The sequence below is a fragment of the Alternaria novae-zelandiae genome, assembly GCF_023758075.1.
Source record: "Alternaria novae-zelandiae strain BMP 2774 chromosome Unknown scaffold_24, whole genome shotgun sequence".
Classification (NCBI taxonomy): domain Eukaryota; kingdom Fungi; phylum Ascomycota; class Dothideomycetes; order Pleosporales; family Pleosporaceae; genus Alternaria; species Alternaria novae-zelandiae.
This window is the reverse complement of record NW_026056984.1, coordinates 280,644-302,297: the sequence shown is the minus strand read 5'-3', so window position 1 is coordinate 302,297 and position 21,654 is coordinate 280,644. Positions and strand designations below refer to the sequence as shown.

Below are 21,654 nucleotides of genomic sequence, written 5' to 3'. Positions count from 1 at the left end.
ACGACCACGGTACTGCGGTGATGCACCAAACCAGTAGCACTCCAGCGAATAACATTATAGCTATCGCAATTATACCGTATATAAGAGTTCCATCTTAATGACCTGCCCGCAGTCTGAGTCAAAGGCGCACTCTCTTCATTTCTCCTCTTGATCAACGAGTTAGATCGAAAGGACTGGATGGAGAGGATCAAGCGAACAAACAGTTCATCGTGGCTGCAGCGGCAACGCTCCGTCGGGTAACTATAAAGGCCAGTACGGAGCGAAAGCCCTTTGGCACACCCCATTCAAATCAACCACACTCGATATTCACTGCGCCTTGGTCACATGATACCCATCTTCTGCTCTGCACACGTGCACGCCCAGATTTCAGCTGCTCCATAGCTCTCACACTCTCTTCACGGAGCGAAAGTCGCGCCTCCTATTCCCTCCGCCAACATTGTTGGCTCGGCGGACTAGTCGCCACTCATGAGTAGCTGGGGAGTTCACCCAAGAACCAAACTCTGATAAACATCCACATATGCTACGAGCTCATCCGTGTCGCATACAATAATGTCGCCAATCTCCTTCCACCTGTGGAAAGACAGAGAGCACGTTGTGGTTGCCGTAGAATAGGAAGGAAGCAGAAATCTGCATGAATAGTACCTAATGAAATTCGAAGCAATACAAAAATCGATATGGAACAATCCCATCAGAAGACTACATTGTCTTGGTCACGATACGTTTGTGGGATTATGATACAGTGTATGCAGCAACGTGATACATGGCAAGTGAAAGCGATTATATTTCTCCGGAGGCATCGCGAGACTTATTGTCTGCGCGCCTCTCCAACAGACTGACGGAAATCCATAGTGAAGACCACCAGGGCACAGTGTGTTCAGGGTACAGCCTAATCGGAACTAGCGTCCCTCCGCACGACCCACCCGACGCCAAAGAGTAAACACTTCTCTTCTGTCTTTCGCGCAAGAGTAACCGCTCACTTGGTGTATTTTGAAGCAACTCACACTCCCTCAGTACTTCACGCCGGAAGTTTCCACCTCTCGCCCCGCCAGTCCCGATACCATGGCCAAGTTTTCCGACCTCCCGACCGAGATGAAGGCGGCCATCTTTGCCTGCATTAGTCGAAACCGCCATAGACGAACAGTCTGCCTTGTGAGCCACAATTGGAGAGAGACAATGGGTCCTATACTCTGGAAGACCCTTTACTTGAGAGCCGCCACTAATCTACAAGGGGATTTGGCTTGTTTGCTGAGCTCAGGCAATGGGGTACTTGCGAACGTGCGCCATGTCCACATCTATGGAGATCTGGATGGTGGTAGTGTGGAACTTGGCCAGATATCCAACTTTGGCATGGCTGTCAAACTCATATTTGGCGCTCTACCAAGGAACTGTCTCTCGGGAGTCAGCTTCGACGTTCAGATCAGCATGTCCACTGTATTAAATCTTCTACAGTCTCAGCAAGTGCTGCAGATCCTTCGCCCTCGAACTATTATGCCCAATGAGAATTCCTCGATTGATCTGAGTCTACCGACACACGCGTCATGGGTCACGCCTACACTGCGCAGTATCCGAGAGCTGCAGATTCCGATCTCCGTCAAGGACAACAACGCCTACAAAAACAGCGCCTATCTTATCAAGAATACACCGAGTCTAAAGACCTTGTGTATCAAAGGCATATATCCGGTCACTCCCCTTCTGGACCACCCGCGTGGAGACGATGCATTCGGAGGGCCGAACACAGGTGAAGCAGCCGTTTCACCTTCGCCGGTGAACAACCTCCAATTACAATGGCTGGATCTCGGACCATACCCTCAATCTTTCTACGGGCATATTAACTTCTCTGGTCTTCGAGTTCTCGTTGTGAGTCAATGTCGCAACACAAGAGCCTTTCTCAATGCTCTCGTTACAGCAGCTCCACTGAACACGGCATTGAGAGCGCTAGAGATATCGGTTTCTCCGAAGACAGTCCCATCAGACATGGACATTCAAGCAATAGAAGCTCTAATAGCCTCTGCTCCTGCAATAAACAAGATCTGGTTAGATGTAGGTAAGGGGCGCGCGATCCAGGTGTCGTGTTTAGCTGGACATGGAATCAGAAAGTCCTTGCAGCAGCTTGCTTTGTCGGCTACATCGGTTTTAGGCCCACTACCATATTACACTATCTCAGAGCTTGGCGGGATGCTAGCAAAGGCGCCAAATGTCGAAGACCTAGCAATCAACTTTTGCCCGGTTAATCTTGGTCATGTAGAGTACTTGGCTGCGGCATTCAAGCTACCTGAGCAGGATGGGAGAGATTTTGTTCTCGACGAAGCAACATCCTTACTGGTATGTGATCTATCTTTGAAATCGAATAAACCGCTAACAAAACGTGCAGGACTGTATCGCAAAACACCCGAGTCTCAGAACACTACGACTACTCACAGTGCCTAGCATCGACTGCGGAATAGTTCCAAACCCAAGCGTTCCGGATCGCGTCAGCCTTCCAGAGAAGTACGTCTACACTGCGCAAGTGATGATGCAAAAGTTTGCCACGGAGGTACTTCGATATTTGGCCAAGCACGGGTCCAAAATCAGAACCTTGGTTGTGTCACCTGACTATACGATCGGCATTAAGCGCGCTGTCTGCGATGAGAATGACCATCAGTGGCCGCGATACTTCTACAGATGTGGATGGACACGGATTACAAGCGGCGAAGAGCATATTGTAGCTGTCCCTGCAAGTCCAATTGATATTGAATACTTTGATCGCCCCACCCGATAAGCGGTCAGGAAGAGACGCCGTTGGCATGCGATCACGGAGATTCAGGGTGTGAAGAGAGCCCAGAATGGTGTAAAAGCGATATGAATGCGAGCACAAGGCATGGCCTACGGGAGCGATAAGAGACCGGAATGAACTTGACAGCTAGTCTGAATCGACCCCACACATGAAACAAGAAAACCACCGTGCCATCAAACCAAATCCAGATTTTCAAGCCCCTCCACGAGCATACATTGCCTCTCCTGCTCTTCGAAGTTGTCCAAATGCTCGTATGTAGTCGCCACGCTGTCATCTGCCAAACCCAGAACTTCTCGCTCCTCCGCTTTCATCTCACTGTCATACGCCAAACCAAGCATCTCCTGCTCCTCAACCTTCATCTCACTGTCACACGCCGAACCCAGCACCTGCTCCTCCACTTTCATCTCACCGTCACGCACCGATCCCAGCACTTCCTGCTCCTCCACTTCCATCCCGTTCCTACGCATCAACTTCCGCATCTCCTTCTCCATCTTCCTAATCTCCCTCTCTGCCTTATCCTTGATCCTCCTCGCCCTCGCCTTCTCCTTCCTCTCCTTCCTCCTCTGGTTGATAGCCTGCCTGGCCTGGACCCTCAGGTCACGACTCAACTCCCTTCGCGGCAGAACCTTTACATCCTTCAGCGCAGCGCCTAGCCAACCGCCCACGAAGTCCTCTCCCGCACTTCCCGTGACGAGTTCCCCGTCCAGTCTCACCGGCGGGAAACTAACGCTCCGATCGAGTAACTCAGACGGGTATTCGGCTAAAGCAAGCTTTTTGAACCGCTGCGAGGCGCCGCGCACGCGTTGCTGAGGTTCGATGTTGGGGAAAGGAGGGAACCAGTGAAACTCCACTTCCACGCTCTTCTCGGCTAGTTGTTTGGTGAGATGGGGTATGTCATCTACAAGCCATCTATCCCTCACCAACCCAAACGGATGGCCCTGTCTCATACTCTTGAGGACGCGTTGCACATCTGAGAAGACGAGCACGCGATCGACGAGCTCGCTTATCGTAGGAGAAGCGGCGACTCGGAGGGCTTCGCCGATGGATAGTAGGATGGCCTCGTTTGCGTTGGTGTAGTGTGCGATGGTGACTTGGGCGGTCCAGTCAGTAGTTGTAGGTGAGTTGTAGCCGACTGCTATGGCGCAGGGTTCGTTGCGCAGGTCACCGCTGACGCTGCTGTTGGTCCAGAGGACGAGGGTGCGATCGGGAGGCTGCGTGTGGGTTGTGCGCGCAAAGGCTGTGGCTTGGGCTTTGGACTTGATGTGGATTGATGTCGCGTAAGTGTAATTGTCATCGCGTCGAGGCTTTGAAGTGAAGTGATCGAGGAGATTGGTGTCGGAGTTCGTTACAGGAGCTGGGGATGTCATCTCAGTGTCCATGGCGCGGAAGTGCTGCAATATGTCGCTTTACTGAGATACCAACGGCGGTGACTGACGATTGAGTCTTTGCGGAGGTTGCGAAGATGGTATATCGGAAGCTCTGCGAAGGCAGTTACTCAAGGTGCTACTCAAGTAGGCTAGTGATAGAAGTGGAAGGCGCCACTAACACTCATAAGGATGGCTGGACCCTGGCTTACAATTCTATTGTGGGTCCAAGGTACTCCGAGCAGAACTCATACGTCATCAGTAGCCAACACCAGAGCATTTCTCTTCTATTCGAGTTGCGCGAGCCGTAAGTGGCTAGATAGCTAGTTATTTGTAGATCGTCGCAGGACCACTGGACGAGAAGCAGAAAACCCGAGTGATACCTTCCAGTGAACCGAAAAGATGTGAGCTCAGAGTCGGTATAGTATACATTGTGCAGGAAGTTTACCTCGCGCGCATTCGATGCAACTGCTAAGCTCGATTGGTATACAATAGCCTTCAATTAAGGGATTCGAGTTCACGGCAGATGTGAGTAGTCTTTGACAACACTGCAAATTCGCTACTGTTAACAACTAATTGAACTCCCAATGAACATAGAAGCGTGCACAGATTCATGTACACCACATTCATCATTCTGTTATGAACATTTAACGTTTGTGATAGCTTACATCACAATGTGTTCCAGTCTTCTGTGTGATCAGATGGGTAGGCGGGATACTCATCAAATTTGGAGAACTATTTCCGTGAAACCCAAGGCAGCTTACATTCAGAGATAAAATGCTAAACGTCACAATGCTGCACAAGCTCTTGTCGCTCTCTCGCTTCGTGATTCCAGAGCATTACAGTGAGTATAGAATCACACCATTATCTGTCAATTCGCTGTTCCTTTCTCGATCGCTTTCTTGTAACAACTAGAGACTTGAATCAGTCCACAATAAAGAATAGTCAAGGAGTCCTCGTGTGTATATGAGTTCTTGTGTGTATATGAGTCCTCGTGTGTTTATGATTCCTCGTGTTTGTATGAGTCCTCATGTGTATATGAGTCCTCGTGTGTATATAAATCTGCTATATTTGTCCCCAGAGTTTGTCTTCATAAACACTACATCATAAGAGCCATTAAGAGACACTTCTATACTGTATTTACCACCTACAAGTCGAACACATCCTTACAATTACCCAACAAGCCTCTCCGATACCTTGTACCAGACCTCAGCAGGACTGAGACCGAACGCAACCACAACCCCAACCACAACCTCTAAACATGTGCCAAATGGTCCTAGAAATCTGTCCCCTCTGCAAATTCTGCGGCCCATTGCACAAGCCCTACATGAAGGTGAGTTCTGACCGTAAGAAGTGCATATAAGACATATACTGACTTCGTACCTCTACTTCTGCAGATACGACACTCCCTCGAACCATGCTCCAACGCAGCAACGGCAGGCCCCTGCAGCAACCCGCCTAATGTAGACCGGCTGGGCGAAGATGTATGCCGACGCTGCATCAACCTGGCTAATGAGAAGAAGAAGCAAGATGACAAAAAGAAGAAGGATGACGATAAGAAGAAGGACAAGGATAAGAAGGCGCAAGACAAGGTGGACAAGGATAAGAGGATGAAGGCCTGGGCTAAGAGCAATAAGGCGGAGGGGAAGGCTATCAAGAGGTTGGGATAGGCGATGAGGAGGGGGGGAGTGTAGGGAGGCGGGAGGGATTGATGGTTATTCACGGTATATATTCATCTAGCGATGTTATGGGCGGGGCGAACACCGGTGGGTGCCAGAACTGTTTTGTATAGTAGATTAGTAATGAGACATACATGTTGAGCGATTGTAATACCTTTCACACTATTTCAGGTCAGGGCAGCAGGGTAAACCCTCAACGTCAATGAGCACGAACACCGAGAGACAAAGTGTGGGTCTTCATAATCTTCATTGCATGTCATAGCACGTATCCCTTCAGGCCCTGTCCTGTATACCACACCCCCAAGTATTTCCCCATCGAGTATTCCCAGCTTTTGACTCCCGCTTCCCATCGCTACGGTCGAGATACAAATACAAAGCGGAGCAAATTAGATAAGATGCCGCCCCAGAAAAACGCAATAGAGTCGTGCCCATGGGGCTTTGGGTGGATGAAAAGACACAAAAGACGCTCGCCGTGCTGAAAGCTATGCACAAGGCTGCAGAGATGGATGGAAAGGAAATGCTAATAAAGCGCAATGCCTCCGAGACTGAGGTATGAGTTTGGATTGGCAGGTCCTCCCGCCCACTAAGCGGCAGGCTGGGCACCAAACTCGGCGCCGCCGCGACCTCTGGGTGCGCCACGGCCGCGGTAGCCGAAGCCCCGACCACGTCCGCGACCACGGCCACGTCCTCGACCGCCCCGGTAGCCATCGACGCTGCCCTGGCCAAAGGTCTCCATGTTCTTCTGGCGCTCCTGGCTCCTGAACTCTTGACCACGGGTGGCAGCCTCTTCTCTGTCCTTCAGCTCGCTCGAAATGTTGTCGAAGAAGGAGCTCTTGTCGTACATGGATCCACCAGGGATGACGACCTCTTCCTTCTCCGTGGAAGCCTCGCCAGCAGGGACTGCCGGGGCATCGCCCATTGGGGATCCAGATGCGATGGCTTCCTTGACCAAGTCCTGCTTGTTGAACTTTGCGTTGGACGACTCAAAGTCGAAGTCGGTTGTGGGCACTTCCATCTTGGGGTGTTGAGGGTGAGCACCACCTCGTCCTCCTCTTCCGCCCCGACCACGGAACTCTCCTGTTCCTCGTTGACGAGGCTGGTGCTGGCGGCTTTGCTGTTCGCGCATGCCCTGCACCTGCTGTGCCAAGTTGTTCATGGGGTCTGAGACAGGCGGTTGACCCTGCGGTTGACCTGGTGCCTGACCCTTGTTCTGGAGGTTAAGCTTGGCCATGGCCTCAGCGACAGCAGCGGTTGCTAATTGAGTAGCGTTTTGCTGTTGGGCAGCGGTGGGCATCTGCGCAGGAGCGGCAGAGGGGCCGGCACCTTGTTGTGCTTGAGGAGCCGCCTTTGTCGCCCTTGGGCTTGGAATTGGTACAGCGGGAATGATTCGACCACCCTTGGGTCCGCTAGGCGCACCCTTCGCGGGTGGTTGACCGTTCTGGGGGTGGGGTGGCGCCAACGCAGCCGATACATCTGGCTTCGAGTCGACTGGTGGCGGGGGAGCCTGCTTGCCTGATGCAGCTGGTGATGCCTTCGCACCATTCTTGGCTTGTGGCTTGGATGGTGCGCCGTCTGCCTCTGCTACCTTCGGTTGCTGAACCTGACCCGGCTTCTCATCCTTGCCTGCTTGGGGACCCTGAGGACCCCGTGGGCCTTGTGGAGGTTGGTTCTGGTTCAGGCCTGGGGGGCCAATGGGCATATTAGGCGAGAAGGGACCAGGCGGCTGCTGGAAGCCGTGACCAGGAGGGAACCAGCCAGGAGGCGCTCCGAATGGAGGCGGCGGCATGCCAAAGGCGCCTGGTGGACCCCCTGGGAAAGGACCTGGACCACCAGGGAAACCACCTGGGGGACCGAATCGGTTTCCATATGCACCACCGGGGCCGCCAGGACCGCCGAATGGAGGGTATCCGCCAGGCGGGAATTGACCTGGTTGAGGAAAATTCGGCGGCGGTTGTTGACGACCGGCGAGATCTTGTGGACTGCCCTCTTGCCGCGACTGGGGTTGTTGTACCTGTGGCGCATGCGTCGCGTCAGCTTTGGCTTCGTGAAATATGTAGCAGAAGCAGTTTGGGTATGAGGATCTCAGAAGGAAGGCAACGGAAAATATCCACACGGTTTTGCGCTCTCGGTGGTTTAAATGATTTACATCCGAAAATTTTACATCATCGAAAAAGAAAGGAAAGGGTAGTTGTGTAGACTTACTCCGATGATGGCTGGGTCCTGCGGCATGGCAGGCTGAGCCTTCTCCTTGACAGGCTCTTCGATGCGCAGATCCTTCACATCGCTGCCTCGGAAGACAATTTGCTCGTACACGACGTCTGACGGTGGGTATTCGTCTTTGCCGCCCTTGCGGCCCTCTGTTCCGAAAGAGCGCACATTGTCTAATGAGACTGTGGAGGCTTCTGAGTTGATCTCGACGAGGGTACCGACATAGCTGGGGGCTGTTAGTCGCGTCGCGCAATGCATTCACGCGATGGAGGACTCACCGGATGTCACTCTTGGAGATGAGAGAAATGCGAGATCTACGCGTCCGACGTCAGCTGGAGCTCCAGCTCGAATTGGAGAGCTGCGACTAACCCGATGAACTCGGACATGGCTGTGTAACGTGGGTATCAAAACGGGTATCGAAGGAATTGAAGCTCAATGAACAAGAAAAGAAGGCGGCAAAGTGGTTGGGAAGGGTGCAAGTGGTTGGTGGAGGAGTGAGGGGTGAGAGAAGGTTGGAGAGCTCCGTGGTCGTGGGCTGAAGCTGCAGAAACTTGGCGCACGTTTAGCGAGGCGTAGTCTGGAGCCTCGCTTATCCACCTAGCACTTGTGGCAAAGAGTTGCAGAGCCTTTAGCTTAAATTTCTAGATTTCTAGATTCTAAAATAAGAGCGCTACTACTTAAATAAGCTAGTAGACTAAGTTACCTATAATTAAGTAATGCTAATTTTTTAGCTCTAATTTACTAATTCTTATCTACTTTACTTTACCTCTACTATTATAGTAGTTAATAGCCTTTTAAATTTAGTTATAAGTATATATATAGATAATTAAATACTATATATTTTTAAACTTATAAGCTAAAAAAGTAGCACTTATAAAAGTTATATAGCTCTAGTAAAGAGTATAGATTTATTTTTATTTTATTAGCTAAAGCTATATAATAAAAGTATTAGACTAAGCTTATAATATAAAAACTATAGTTTTTTTAAAGTAAAAGCTTTATAATAAAGAGTAGAAGCTTAGTAAAAAAAGGTATAGTAGTAGTAGTAGTAGTAGTAGCTTAGCTATAGTAGTGTATTTAAAGTTTATAAGATAAAGCTAGTAATTAAGTTTTTTTAAGTATAAGTTTAAAGCTAAGTAGCTAGAGATAAAGTTTAGTAAAATATATTCTTATCTAATAGGTAGCTCTACACGTAATCTTAATAGACTATAGAAAGAGCAAGCTTCAGGCGACCTCGGGCTTCCTTTACCCCACACGTACTACCGTTGCAGTCTTCGTCGGGTTGCAACTGCACCCATGCTTTGTCACCCATGAACCTGTGGACTTTAGACCCTTGAGGTCGTGAATTGTATCACCGTTCCGAACTTCACTTTCTCCTAGGGCCTCAGGTTGCCCAATCCCCCGCTATGAGCGTTACCGACGATGGGCTAAACGACATCTACGAGGCCCTGGATCGCTACAACTGGGACGATGACATCGAGTTCCAGGCTGGTCTACAGGCCATCATCGGCAGCAACAGCACGCCAGAGCAGACGACCGAGCTAGCACTGCGGGCGCGGTGTTTCTACTATGCGAGGTGCGTTCGGTTCGAGACTTCTGCTACTGCATCTATTTCAGCCCAATTGGGACGCGAGAGATGTCTATATCTCAAGAGCGATGTTAATTAACACCCCCACAGAAAATACAACAAAAACATCGACTTCAACGCCTACAAAGCCTACCGCAGCGCACGCAACCGCCCCCCACCCACACCACCAACCCCGCACAACGTCCTCGCCTCCTCCGTCGTAGACGAGATGCTCCCCGCCGGCACCACACCCAACGCATCCACAACTAGCCTCCCCATAACCAGCGACCTCCCTCCAAGCAGCTCGCCAAGCGGCATCATGCCCCCACCCACAACCACAGCCGAACCACCAGCACCCTACCCCACCTCCTTCGCCCACATCGTCGAGCTAATCACAAGCGGAAAGCCCGTGCCTGGCATCAAAGAGATCCCGCCGACGGTACTGGAAGGCCAAGGCACGGAGGCTAGTAAGCCAAAGAGGAAGAAGCCGTGGGAGAAGGATGGGGCGTGATGGTTCCCCCCTCCTATCAAATATCGATTCCAGCATCGGTTATCAAGTAGAAAGTATGGCGCCGTCGTTGTCAAAAGCAAATGGAGACATTCCATGTATGCCCTCACCGCTTGCTTGGTTATCGGATGGTAGTTCGACATGATCAAGTTTCGCAACCGCTCTAGGCAAGTGTCCAGATACTTGCCCAGAGCGGTTGCGAAACTTTATCATGTCAACCCAATCTGCCCATTCAATATCTTATACAGAACTACCATCCGATGGCCCAGCAAGCGGTGTGTAAATTCGAATCGTAATTCAACGTGGTACGTGCAGAAGAGGCATACATGGAATGGTTCTAGGAAGCGTTTGGTGCTGTAGCTACCCATGACAGCAAGAATGTTCCCCCTTGCCCTGCACTGTACGTATCACAACATCAAGTACCAAGTAGAAAGTGTGGCTTCGTCGTTACAAAGGCGGGTAGATACGTTCTGTAATTGCGTCTTCCCTTTGTGGCTTATGCTGTCCAATTCGCCAATATACAAAGCGAAGTATAGTGAGGACTTGGATAGCAAAAGACACAAAGGGAAGAGGCATACATGGAATAGTTATAGCTACGCAGAACAAAAGAAAGATACACATGCAGACATGGTTTCAGGCGGGCTTCGGAGTGCATGTGATCAGGATACAACGATACTATGCATATAATCCAAAAAGCAACCTACACGCTATGCTACCTACATCCAAGATTTTCCCTTATATCCATCCATCCATCCATCCACACACCCTTCCCCCACCATCCCCACTCCCATCCCATCCCATTTTCATCCCATCCCATCCCAATCCCAAGAGTAACAATACCAAACAGCAAACTGGGGTATATAGCAGATCCAACCTCCCAACCTTACCCAACCTGATCATCCCATCCAATATACGCCCAATATACACAAACATTAAATGAGACCATCAACATCAACCCACCCTATGATTTTACCCGCTTTGAAACAAAACGAAACTGTTCCTCCTCTTCTTACAACACAGCCTCAAGAATGCGATCTTTGAGACTCTTGACCTCCTCTTCCCTCTCCCATAATCGGCGTTGCATGTCTAGGAACTTGGTTTTCCATGCCGCGGGCGTCATGTGCGCTCCACTACCACCGTCCCTGTCCAAGGCCGCATCGCCATCTCCTCTGCGGTCACCACTCGCGTCTTCGCTGTTGTCATTCGGTATTTCCAAACCCTTGGCAACCCACTCCCCAGTCAACCCGCCAAAGTTAACAGCGAAGAATACATCAAAAGTTTCTTTGATACGACTACCTGAGTTACCAGGGTGAGACCGTAGGTTATCTCCGGTGGCATCCCCATCGTCTTCGTCGTCGTCGATCGGACTTTCATAGCCATCGCCTCCAATGCGGAAGCGTATGCATTCTACGCGACGAACGCCACCTGTGGGACCGCCAATACCGATGCCGACTGCGCTGGTGAGACCCAGACAACTGCTGATTGCTATGCCGAGGGCTTGGTCGGACATGACTTTCGCGGGGGAGGACGGCAATCCCGATGCTGGCTTTGAGTAGAGTGGTTGGAGGATAGCAGTGGCTAGGGTTTTCGCTTCGTTGCCTCTTAAGCGCTTCCGACGCCCGGTAAGCGGGGCGCGGATTAGTTCGGCGGCTAAGGCGCGGTTGAGTGTTTCGAGGGGGATTGAGGGGAGAGACGGGGAGGTGGCGGAAAGGTCTGGCGAGGTTTGCGAGCGAGTTGGGGGAGGTGGACGATGCTGAGCGGGTGTTTCGGATGGCGTGAGCGCGCCGTGGTAGGTCTGATGAGTTGGCCTGTTGTCCTGCTTTTGGTACATGCTTTGTTGCTCGTAGCCATGTGCGGGCGACACCTGCGTTGAGGCGGCGCTTATTGGGGAAGGCCCTAGGCCCGTGCCTGGCGAGTCGTTCTGTTCTCCGTTGACGAGTACTGTTGGTGTGACTAATCGCACTACCGGGTTTCCGACGTTTGGAGGGACTTGGAGGCTCAGGCGCTGCTTCTGCGGCGCACCACTCATGAGCTGGCCCTCCATCTTGGAAGGCGATATGGCAGACGCTGGTGTTGGCGGAAAGCGGAAGGAGTTCTCGGGTGCTGGAGGGTCAGAGTGCGCCCGCTCAACTATCGGTGTCAGATTGCCTGGAGTGCGGTCGATTGGCGGGCCTTCTTTGGTCTTTGGATTCGCTGGAAACGTGTTATACGGCCCATCTCGAAATGATCGATTGCTCGGCGGCCGGCCACGAAGCTTGCCGGTAGACGAGGTGTTGTTGGTCGACCATGCCGACGATACAGCGGGGCCGTGACGCCGGCGAGAGCGTGATCTCGCACTGGAAGGCGTGACAGCAGACTGGGGCTCATCGAAGAAGGGGTATGCGGATTGTGGTGTTACCGCAGAAAGTGGATGAGGGGTTTGAGGCGTGTCGTGAGGATTCAGTCGCCATCGTATGTGTTGTCCAGACATTGGCGAATCGGTATATGGTGTCAGGCTTTGGCCTAAACGACTTGGTGCTGAAGCTGCTGTTAAAGCCGACGAGGGTGTGACGGTTGAGACTGCAGTCCACGCTTCTTGAGGTGTGAGGAAGCCTCCGTGCATGTTGTGAGGATGGGCGCTAGTGGGGTACGCTGATTGGGGCTGCAGCACGTTGCCAAACGGTATTGACGTATCCAACTGCGGGCGCTTACGAGCCGGTGTGCCTTCGTCAAAGTCGATGTCGTCCTCTCCGTCATCAGCTTTCCGCCGCCCGCGCTTCGGTTTGAACTTGGGATCGAGAGCGCGGATAGCCAGATCTTCCTCCAGAGGTACGCCATCCCGCCCGTCAGCTGGAAAGGGGTTGTGAGGAGGAGGTATTTGCAGGAAGTAGGGGTGCTGCTTTCCCAGCAGATATTCGAAGAAGGCGTCGATGTGCATGGCGCGCATCCATCGCTGTGATGATTAGCAAAGGTCGGAATGACATATGAAATGACAAGTTATTGGGGGCCAGGTCGAAATGCGCGGCCCCTCTGACCTGCAGAGGCCACATCTTTGACCAAGTCGTGAGGAACAGTACATCGCAGATATCTCACATAGTGAGTGGCTCGGTTCGCACACTGCGCCGGATACCAAGTAGGTGGTTCGGATCACAATGAGGCGTTTGAGGCTGAAGTCGACTGCGCCGCACGACCCGGATGACATGCATGAGACGTTGTTGGAGCCCACTGGGCCAGAACTCGGAAAATGTGTAGAAAATGACTCGGCGATTGCCGGATATAAGAAATGTGAATGAATGCGAGGCTCTTACCTTTAGTCTGACTGAGTACTGCTGCACCTTCTGCGTGCTCTGTCCCTCGTCCGTGTTCGGCGGCTTGACGCCTAGGTCCAGCGCCAGTTGTGTCCATGTCTTGATTTCTTTGGCGTCCAGCTTGCGTATCAGCTCGAAGAGCGTCCATGTGTTGAATGCGTTGCCGTCGCTCTTGGGCGGCGTCCGGAACAGCTTGACTAGTTCGCTCGTGTCGATGGTGGTGGGGAAGTTGGGGTTGCAGTAGAGGATAAAGGTCGCGTAGGCGTCGTCGATGGTGTCGTCGGCGACATTGCGCGATGGCGTGTCGCGGTCGGCGGGCTCGTAGTGGGCAGATGGCTGGCGCGGCTGGCTGGTGGGCGATATGGCAGCGAAGCGCGGCGAGGCATGCGCAGACGCCGGGGGAGTCTGCGAGCTGCGCATGTCGGCGTAGAAGCCGTGGGCGAGGTTATGGGCATTGTCTGGCTGAAGTAGGTGACTGGACTGGGGAATGGGCGTGTGCACATTGCGGCTGGCACCTGTGCTCTGCTCCAGTCCCGGATCAATTGCTGCTACACCACCGCCGCCTGGATGCCGGAAGGGCGAGTAGGCGGGCCCGCTGCCAGGCCCCGCGTGTTCGTAGTGCTGGTGGGCGTTGGCTGTCAGGTGCAGGCTGTGCTCCGTCTCTCCCTCGTCGCCAAAGTCGACCTGCATGGTTCTCCACAGTGTAACGCGCTCTGCTGCTTCCTCGGCCCGTCAGCATGCCATGAGGGCGTCGAGATGATTCGCGGCCGCGCTAATGCCAATAGCAGGCCATGGATATAGAGCCAGTCCCGAGGTTTACTTCTTCTGGCCCCAAGGGAGTCCTCACGCAGCGCCTGCTGTCGCAGCGGAGCCGGCGAGTGCAGCGCGAAGAGGTCCAACGATAGGATGCGATGCGCCCAGCGCCGTCGCTCGGTCAGGGCAGTCGCGAGAGGGCGATTACGTCGTTTGCTGTGGCAGCGCGCTATGGAGTCGCGTCGTCGAGGGTCCAGCGGGTGGTAATTTGCGGTCGTTCAGGTGCTATGGCGGGTCGTGCCTGCCTGCTTCGGGGCATTTTGGTCAGTTATGCCAGCTGAGCGGTACCCCAGCATCGTCCGTCTATTCTTAGATCAGCCGACGCACCACTGCTCACCACACCCATGTCGCTGCACCATCCGAACCCCTACCACCGCTGCTCTGCATCCTGACTGGCTGCCTATTTACGCTCTACACTGAATATGCGACAATGCCTATCGAGTGGCAACCATCCCAAGCCCTTTTGGTCGTACCTGCCATTGTAACTGACGTACGCCGGCCGAACCTCGCTCTTGGAATATTGCCACTACACCGACTATGACCTTTCTGGGGCGGATACTCGTGTCGCGCCGCATGGAGTCTAAGACGGTATCATGGTGCGAACAAGAGCAAGGTAGGGTGGATGCAGAGATCGTGAGACGATCAGAGTCTTCTCCGCTGCGTCGTCGTCGAATGTGGCGCATACCGCTTGGGTCGAGTAGTGCAGTCAGGTATTCTTCGACTCAGTGAATTGAAGGCAGCAAGCAGGTCTGTGAAACCAGGACTATGACCGTTTTAGCAGTGACTCCTGCGCACTACGCACCGACACCGCTGACCACGCTTATCTGTGTTCATCCAGTCCCATTATCAACTTGAACCCATACGAGATACTCTCGACTCAACTCCACGCAGCTTCCGCCAAGATGAGTTTCTCCGCCCTTCCAACAGAGCTGCTCAGCATGATCTTTGATGAGATCCGAAGCAAAGAGGATATGCAAGCCGTTTCTCTCGTCTGCCACAAATGGCGCGTTAATCTTGCACCGCTGATGTGGTACACGTTGAACACCGATCTTCTGCTAAGCAAATCTCGGTCCATGAAAGCACTTGTCAATTCGCAGAGCATGATACTCCCTCATATCCGACGGATTGTCATAGCAACACCCCGACGAGTCGCGGGCGATTCGTTTGAAATGGACCAAATCGAGCACAAATTACGCCTCCTGTTAACGTCCCTGCCTCGCGACCAAATCACACACTTCATGACCAGCAGGTTGAGACCGAGCCGTCATACTATCCATATGCTTCTCAAATCCCAGCGGAAGCTCAAAGAATTGAACTTCCGCATCAGGCCCGACGAGGCCTTCGCGGGCAAGGGGCCTCTTCCTATCCGCACAACTGGTCCTTTGATGGAACCTCCACTAAAAGACCTCACTGGACTAGCTGTATATGTTCATTGCTATCCGACACTAGCGAAAAGCTCTTTTGAGTACTACCGCAAACTTCTCCCATACGTTCCCAAGCTGCAGACCTTGTCCATAGAGGGCACGCTCTTTGAGAATCGTCCACTCGACCGCCTGGACATGCATCACATCCTACAGCATGACATAAAAGAGCCCATTCTGACAAGTCTCACTACCCTCCGTCTGAAGCTTATCGACCTTGGAATGAGCCACAAGGTGATTTTCAGTAACATGAACTTTGCTAACCTTCGCACGTTGTCACTGATTGGCTGCAATGACATGGCTCCCTTCTTTGGTGGCCTCCTGGTACAACGCGCCAACAGTGACAGCAGCTATCTTTCCCGTCTTTCCGATCTAGAGATCTTCTTCCCTTCCAATTCACCCCATCCCTACACCGACATTCAGGCTGTCCAACGCTTCCTCGAGACTGGTCCTAAACTTGACAAGCTCATCTTGGACGTATCGCGTCATGCCTTGATAAACAAAGACGCTATCATCGCTCAGTCTAAGCTCAAGTCACTGGAACTGGGTACTGGTGAGGAGAGGGCAGGGCGTTCATATGCAGTGGAAGACGTCAAAGCGATTCTAGCCGCTTGTTCAGAGCTCGCAGACATCGCCATTAATCTCCCTGCAGTGAGCCTAGGATCCCTTATCGATCTAGCTCATGACTTCAGACTGGGAAGACCCCAAAACTGTCTCACACATGTAGAGACCGAGTTCGAAGCCATGCTCGTAAGTTCCAGACCCTACTTACTCCTCACCACTAGACCACCAGCTGACATCGACCCATCTAGACCGTACTCGCCCAGCACACCCCTCTTCACACCCTCCGCATATTGAACCTCCCAATTTTCGGAGAGATCGAAATAGCACACAAACCAGACTCGCTCAACGCTACCGAACGCCGATTAGCCCGCATCCTGTACCAGAATTATGTAACGGAGATCATGCGCTTCATGGCGAGATGCGGTACCGCACCCATTGTTTTCGACACCCGGCCTAGCATTACTTATCAAATCTTCGATGAGTGTGTATGGCCTGCTTATCTGTTCAACAAGGGAGATCTTTGTGATGCGACAGGGAAGAGGGAGGTGATGGCGGTGCATGTGGATAGATATCCGCAGGATGATAAAGAGTCGCTTGTGATGCGTATGGCGGGGTCGAGTATCTGATGTTTGGTAGAGGTGGGTGGCAGATACGGGGGAAATGAGAGACGCACAATATGGGAAGGAGCGAGCAAACCTTTGGATGTTCAGCGACACCAAGTTCCCGCCGCTTCACGTAACGCCGTTTGACGCACAAACATGCGTGATTCAACACATCGGTCCAGAGATCGCCATGCTGCCCAGATTCAACTCTACAATGTGCGTTCAATGATCTCGCTTTTGCCTTGTATCGCGCTAGCGCCTTGGCGCGACGGCCTTTGGTCTACGCATGTGCACGCTCTTGATGTCGATTTGACTTAACTCTTCCACCTTACTATTCTACAGTAATAGACTTCTCAATTGCAGCGCCCTCACGAGATCTGCCTACAGTCCAGAAATATCCGACGATAAGACTACCCCCCTGCTTGCATCCCGGGGTTGGTGGGGCAACACATTGACGCGTCGTCGCACGAGCCATGTTCATGTTCATGCTGAGCCGTCCACCCGCGACGCGCAAACTTCCCCCTTTCACTACCTACGATCGTAGCACTCCGCGCACTCACGATTCCACACCACTATGGCGAGCGCGACTTTCTCCGATCTACCAACTGAGCTGGTTGTCAATGTTTTCGCTTTCGTAAGTTCCGGGCATTACCGCTCTGCAAGCCAGAAAGCGCTAACACATATGTTAGATTCGGCAAAAGAAAGATCAAGGCGTTGTATGTCTCGTCAGCCGCTCATGGCGGGAGCTTATGGCCCCTATCTTGTGGGAAAAGCTTGAATTCAGCTTGGGTGATCACCAAGGCTCTTCCCCTGGCCGCTCTTTGACGACGTTATTAGATCATAACTCTGGGATCCTCCCACATGTACGAAATCTATGCTTTGCGGACTTTACGGATGAGGATGCGGAAAATCGTCTCGAGTCGTTGATCTTGGCACTTCCACGCGATAAACTCCGCATTTTCCAGGCCTATGGCGGCGACATGCAGCATGAGGTTTTCTTGCAATTGTTGCGATCGCAGACCAAGCTCGAGAAAATCTATGCAGTAACACCATCTCTCTGCCTTGGCTCGACGCGTGCCACACATATTGTTTCCCAGGAATCCCGCGCGAGGGTTGCATCGCTGACGCCTGAACTGGAGGAGATTACTCTCATTCTAGAGTGCACGAGGGAAGACAAGGTCGACGATGTCTACCGGGATCTGCAGAGCTTTATCGACCTCTACCCGAGTCTCGAAAGGCTGGAATTGTCAGGCGAACATGAAGATCCGATCTCATTACAAGGACTGCTCTGGCTATCGCCGGAAAGTCGCCTATTCTCCAATCTAACGTCTATCAAAATGGAGGCAATGAGCTTGGTACCGGATGCTTCATATCAGTTCTCCCACAACTTCGACGTTGCAAGGTTAGAGAAGTTGCATCTCAAGGACTGCAGCTCGATGTCGCTGTTCTTCGAGAGTCTCTCAGAATCGTACATTGAGACACCCGGTAAATTAAGGGAGTTGTGCATCGATCTACCTGGTCCTGATCCCTACCATGACGATGGTGAACACGATGTACAGGTCAAGACCACAGAATCCATTGAAAACTTTCTCAAAGTCTGCCCTAGACTTGAGAATCTTGACTTAAATCTTCGCAATGGCAAACTTGTCGACAAAAGTTGTCTTCTGCCTCACGCTGAAACGCTCCGTAACCTCGTCATCAAGAAAGCCCGAAACGAAAGTACGGATTCTCAGTCGCACTACTACTCGGAAGACGAAGTAGGGGTAATTTTGAGGGCGTGCACAAAGCTCAGAGGACTGGCCATCAATCTGCCACCTAGCGATCGCGGATATATCACACAGGTCGGGGACGGATTTCGATTCAACGCAAATGAGTAGGATTGTGCCTCTTTCAAAGATGTACTAGTAAGTAATGTCCTTTTTGTATTGGTATCTTTATTGATTGGCATCGTAGGAACAATGTGCCGCACATCCCAGTCTTCATACCATGGAAATACTGAGCGAGCCTGATATCACATTTTCTTATGATTCGGAGACATTTGAAGAGACGCCTTTGATGGAGGAACGCAGCTTCCGTGCGTCGTGCGAGGCTGCCATGAAACACTTCGGCGATCAGATCTTCAGTCACATGTCGCAGTGTGGTACAGTCCCAAGACTCCTCCTAGTCGAATCCTTTGACACTCGTGATTTTGAAGAAGGTATGCCGATGGGAACTTGTTCTTTCCCGGGTCGGTTTACCTTCACGCGCGGAAATGTTCCAGATAGTTCGGGCAGCAATCTAGTAGGTGCAGCGCGCGTTGAGATGGAGAAGATATCGAGGAACTACCCTGGCGACTTCATCCTCAGGCGCTTCTCTAGCTAATGTCTATCATGAGTTCATAAGCTGTATTGTATCTCGTAGTATGCAAATCAAGAGGGTAAAGTAATGCTTCAGCGTGTACCACATCGGAGTAACACCTAGTATGCGCTCCATTGTAGCCTGGTGAAGGACTCTGTTCACGCCTACAAGTCTTGGCAGTATGCAGGAGCTGCGCATTTTTCCTACTTTTCTCGCGACACACCTTTCTTACTTCTCATCGAGGCTGCTACTACGTCAACTGCTTCTGCATCTGCTCCCGACGAACTCCACGTCCAGCCATGACGCAAAGAAACCTCTCTGATTTACCGCCCGAATTCGTTGCATTTCGAAAGGGATTCTGGGTATCAGGGTTGTGCTGACAAGGACATGCAGGTGCGAAAGAAGGCCGATCAAGGCGTTGTGAGCTTCGTCGACCGCCCATGTCGCACGGTAAGGCAGATCTCAGAGCCACACATACACGTTCCAATGAGCTATAATCTTTTTTCTGCTAAGCGCCGTGTAGTATTAAGAGCAGCTGGATCTCTGGACGAAGTGCCCAAGTATTCAGTGAACGTGAGTGTCATCTGGCGCTTCTGTCGCTGCCTGTACAGAATCTTCGTCCTCTTCATCACTATACACCTCGAGCGCCGCTTGAAATGCCTCTCGGTCCCAGGCCCGTCCCTGCCCGTCTCCCGGCCACCCAGCTCTTCTCATTTTGCGCACAAGCGACTTGAACTCGTCGTCCGCGTCATCAAGCTCCCAGTATATCGGTACCGCCTCAATAATATCCGTCTGGAGACCGATCCAGCGAAGCTCGTGGAACCGTTGTTTGCAGAGCGCAAAAAACTCGCGTGGGCGATAGACGTTGAAGCCCTGTCGCCAACGCTCGTTCTCGTCCCCGGTATAGCGCTCTTGCACCACGGCATTGAGCTCTGGCGCTGGCTCATCGTGCTGGCCGTTAGGATCCCCCCAGTAGACGTACCCATCAGCCGTGTTAATGACGAGATTGTAGCCATTACGCCCGTTGCTGTTACCGAAAGAGATGCATGATGGCGGTAAGGGATCGCCTATAGGTTCAACGTAGTATTCGAGATCCCCGTCGCGGATCCGTTTCTGCATCGCATCGCTGCGGTAATCCTGGATTCGTGTGTTCTTCATGATGACGTGCTTACCGTAGGCTTTGTCTGGATCAACAAAGTCTACATAAGGCATGTGGCGAAGTAGGTCGATGACTGCATCAGTCTTGTTTAGGTTGGCCATGGTGGATTGTGTGATTGATGGCCAGCCATTCTTGGGAGCTTGTGCGATGATCGAGTCATCCCAGAATACTCGATTGCAGAACTCGTAGTAGTCTGTCAGAAGGGTGATGAATTCGACTTGATCAAAGGGCATGGTCGCACGTTAAACTTGGGGCCTAAGAAGAAACTGAACACCCTGGAGCCCACGTTGATGTTAGGTCATCTATTTTGCAAGTTGTTAACTCAACGTAGTCTGCAAACTAATCGAGTTTCTTTCTAGCATGAGGTGGTAGGAGGAAGTGGAAAAGAACACTATTCTAACATGGTGGGGCGTGGATACGGTGGATTACCTATGCTGACGGTTAAATAGGGCCTTCAAACGTCATCACGCGCCGACGCCGACGTCGACGCCGACGTACCCTGTTTCTGAACAATCTTCCAGAAAATTATGCGTCTGGCGAACCTCCTTCCCCCCAAAGCGCGATGTGTATGGGACATGCATCCTCTTCCTTTTTCTTGTTCTCGCCCTCTTTGCCCTCTTCGCTCTCGCCGGCCTCGATGTTCTTGATAGTCAAAACATCATCGCTTTGTCCAACTTCTGGCTCTTTCTTTTCGTAGAAGGTGAAGTTATCCCCTGGTGCACAGCCGATCAGCAGAGTGGAGGCACTGCTGTCTTCGTCATCGTCGTCGTATGGTGGGATCCCGAATCGCATACGCTTGATGAACTCCCGGGCAGGTAGCCGTGTCGCCTGTTGTCGTTTCAGCGCCACGCTATCGACGTGAGCAGGACTGGATACGGTAAATTAGAGAGCGAAGCTCAAGAGAATGTTGAGGTTCCATAAACGGTGAGGTATGCGGTTGGAAGGTGCGACGGGGCACTGCTCGCGAATACTGTCATCACAACATATTAGGGAAGACAAGACCAGGCACGAGAAGAACCACTGTACAGATACTGAGTACGAACGTGAAGGTTGCTCATACTCGGTGCATAATGGCTTTGCTCATCTAGTATATGGCGCACAAAGGCCCCGCGCCGACGGTACTGAGGATGGATAGCTAAGACAAGAGGATGCAGTGAATACCTCCAGGTTGCAGCGGACTAAGGCATGGCTGAGTAAAATTGCGCTCTTTCTTGTGCCCGTCCGCGGCAATAGACCCTGATCGCGTCCACAAGTCTTGGCGTTGCATGAGCAAACACCGCACGAGCCACGCGCCTTTGCCTCGATTGCTCTCACTCCACTCTCTAGTCAATTTGCTCCTACTCTTATTTACAGTTGCGCAACCGCTCTACTG

At 52.0% G+C, this 21,654-nt stretch overlaps 9 protein-coding genes across 9 annotated transcripts; 4 read left to right on the top strand and 5 right to left on the bottom strand.

Annotated features, from left to right (window-relative positions):
* Positions 1-2,946: 2,946 nt before the first annotated feature.
* J4E88_009461 (uncharacterized protein) lies at positions 2,947-4,152 on the bottom strand (the record flags this gene model as incomplete). The annotated part of the gene is made up of 1 exon (XM_049403062.1): positions 2,947-4,152. The coding sequence occupies one exon, from the start codon at positions 4,150-4,152 to the stop codon at positions 2,947-2,949; it is 1,206 nt and encodes a 401-aa protein (XP_049251190.1).
* A 1,312-nt stretch (positions 4,153-5,464) lies between these two features.
* J4E88_009460 (uncharacterized protein) lies at positions 5,465-5,807 on the top strand (the record flags this gene model as incomplete). Its single annotated transcript, XM_049403061.1, has 2 exons — positions 5,465-5,470; positions 5,535-5,807. The coding sequence occupies 2 exons, from the start codon at positions 5,465-5,467 to the stop codon at positions 5,805-5,807; spliced, it is 279 nt and encodes a 92-aa protein (XP_049251189.1).
* A 592-nt stretch (positions 5,808-6,399) lies between these two features.
* On the bottom strand, positions 6,400-8,410 carry J4E88_009459 (uncharacterized protein; the record flags this gene model as incomplete). Its single annotated transcript, XM_049403060.1, has 4 exons — positions 6,400-7,812; positions 8,019-8,250; positions 8,303-8,338; positions 8,394-8,410. The coding sequence occupies 4 exons, from the start codon at positions 8,408-8,410 to the stop codon at positions 6,400-6,402; spliced, it is 1,698 nt and encodes a 565-aa protein (XP_049251188.1).
* A 1,020-nt stretch (positions 8,411-9,430) lies between these two features.
* Positions 9,431-10,102, top strand: J4E88_009458 (uncharacterized protein; the record flags this gene model as incomplete). The annotated part of the gene is made up of 2 exons (XM_049403059.1): positions 9,431-9,600; positions 9,703-10,102. The coding sequence occupies 2 exons, from the start codon at positions 9,431-9,433 to the stop codon at positions 10,100-10,102; spliced, it is 570 nt and encodes a 189-aa protein (XP_049251187.1).
* Positions 10,103-11,108: 1,006 nt separating this feature from the next.
* On the bottom strand, positions 11,109-14,076 carry J4E88_009457 (uncharacterized protein; the record flags this gene model as incomplete). The annotated part of the gene is made up of 2 exons (XM_049403058.1): positions 11,109-13,031; positions 13,387-14,076. 2 exons carry the CDS (start codon positions 14,074-14,076, stop codon positions 11,109-11,111), a joined length of 2,613 nt encoding a protein of 870 aa, XP_049251186.1.
* A 1,025-nt stretch (positions 14,077-15,101) lies between these two features.
* J4E88_009456 (uncharacterized protein) lies at positions 15,102-16,810 on the top strand (the record flags this gene model as incomplete). Its single annotated transcript, XM_049403057.1, has 2 exons — positions 15,102-16,370; positions 16,433-16,810. 2 exons carry the CDS (start codon positions 15,102-15,104, stop codon positions 16,808-16,810), a joined length of 1,647 nt encoding a protein of 548 aa, XP_049251185.1.
* Positions 16,811-17,360: 550 nt separating this feature from the next.
* J4E88_009455 (uncharacterized protein) lies at positions 17,361-18,663 on the top strand (the record flags this gene model as incomplete). The annotated part of the gene is made up of 2 exons (XM_049403056.1): positions 17,361-17,420; positions 17,476-18,663. The coding sequence occupies 2 exons, from the start codon at positions 17,361-17,363 to the stop codon at positions 18,661-18,663; spliced, it is 1,248 nt and encodes a 415-aa protein (XP_049251184.1).
* A 1,024-nt stretch (positions 18,664-19,687) lies between these two features.
* On the bottom strand, positions 19,688-20,515 carry J4E88_009454 (uncharacterized protein; the record flags this gene model as incomplete). Its single annotated transcript, XM_049403055.1, has 1 exon — positions 19,688-20,515. The coding sequence occupies one exon, from the start codon at positions 20,513-20,515 to the stop codon at positions 19,688-19,690; it is 828 nt and encodes a 275-aa protein (XP_049251183.1).
* A 292-nt stretch (positions 20,516-20,807) lies between these two features.
* Positions 20,808-21,340, bottom strand: J4E88_009453 (uncharacterized protein; the record flags this gene model as incomplete). The annotated part of the gene is made up of 2 exons (XM_049403054.1): positions 20,808-21,086; positions 21,326-21,340. The coding sequence occupies 2 exons, from the start codon at positions 21,338-21,340 to the stop codon at positions 20,808-20,810; spliced, it is 294 nt and encodes a 97-aa protein (XP_049251182.1).
* Between the last annotated feature and the right edge of the window lie 314 nt (positions 21,341-21,654).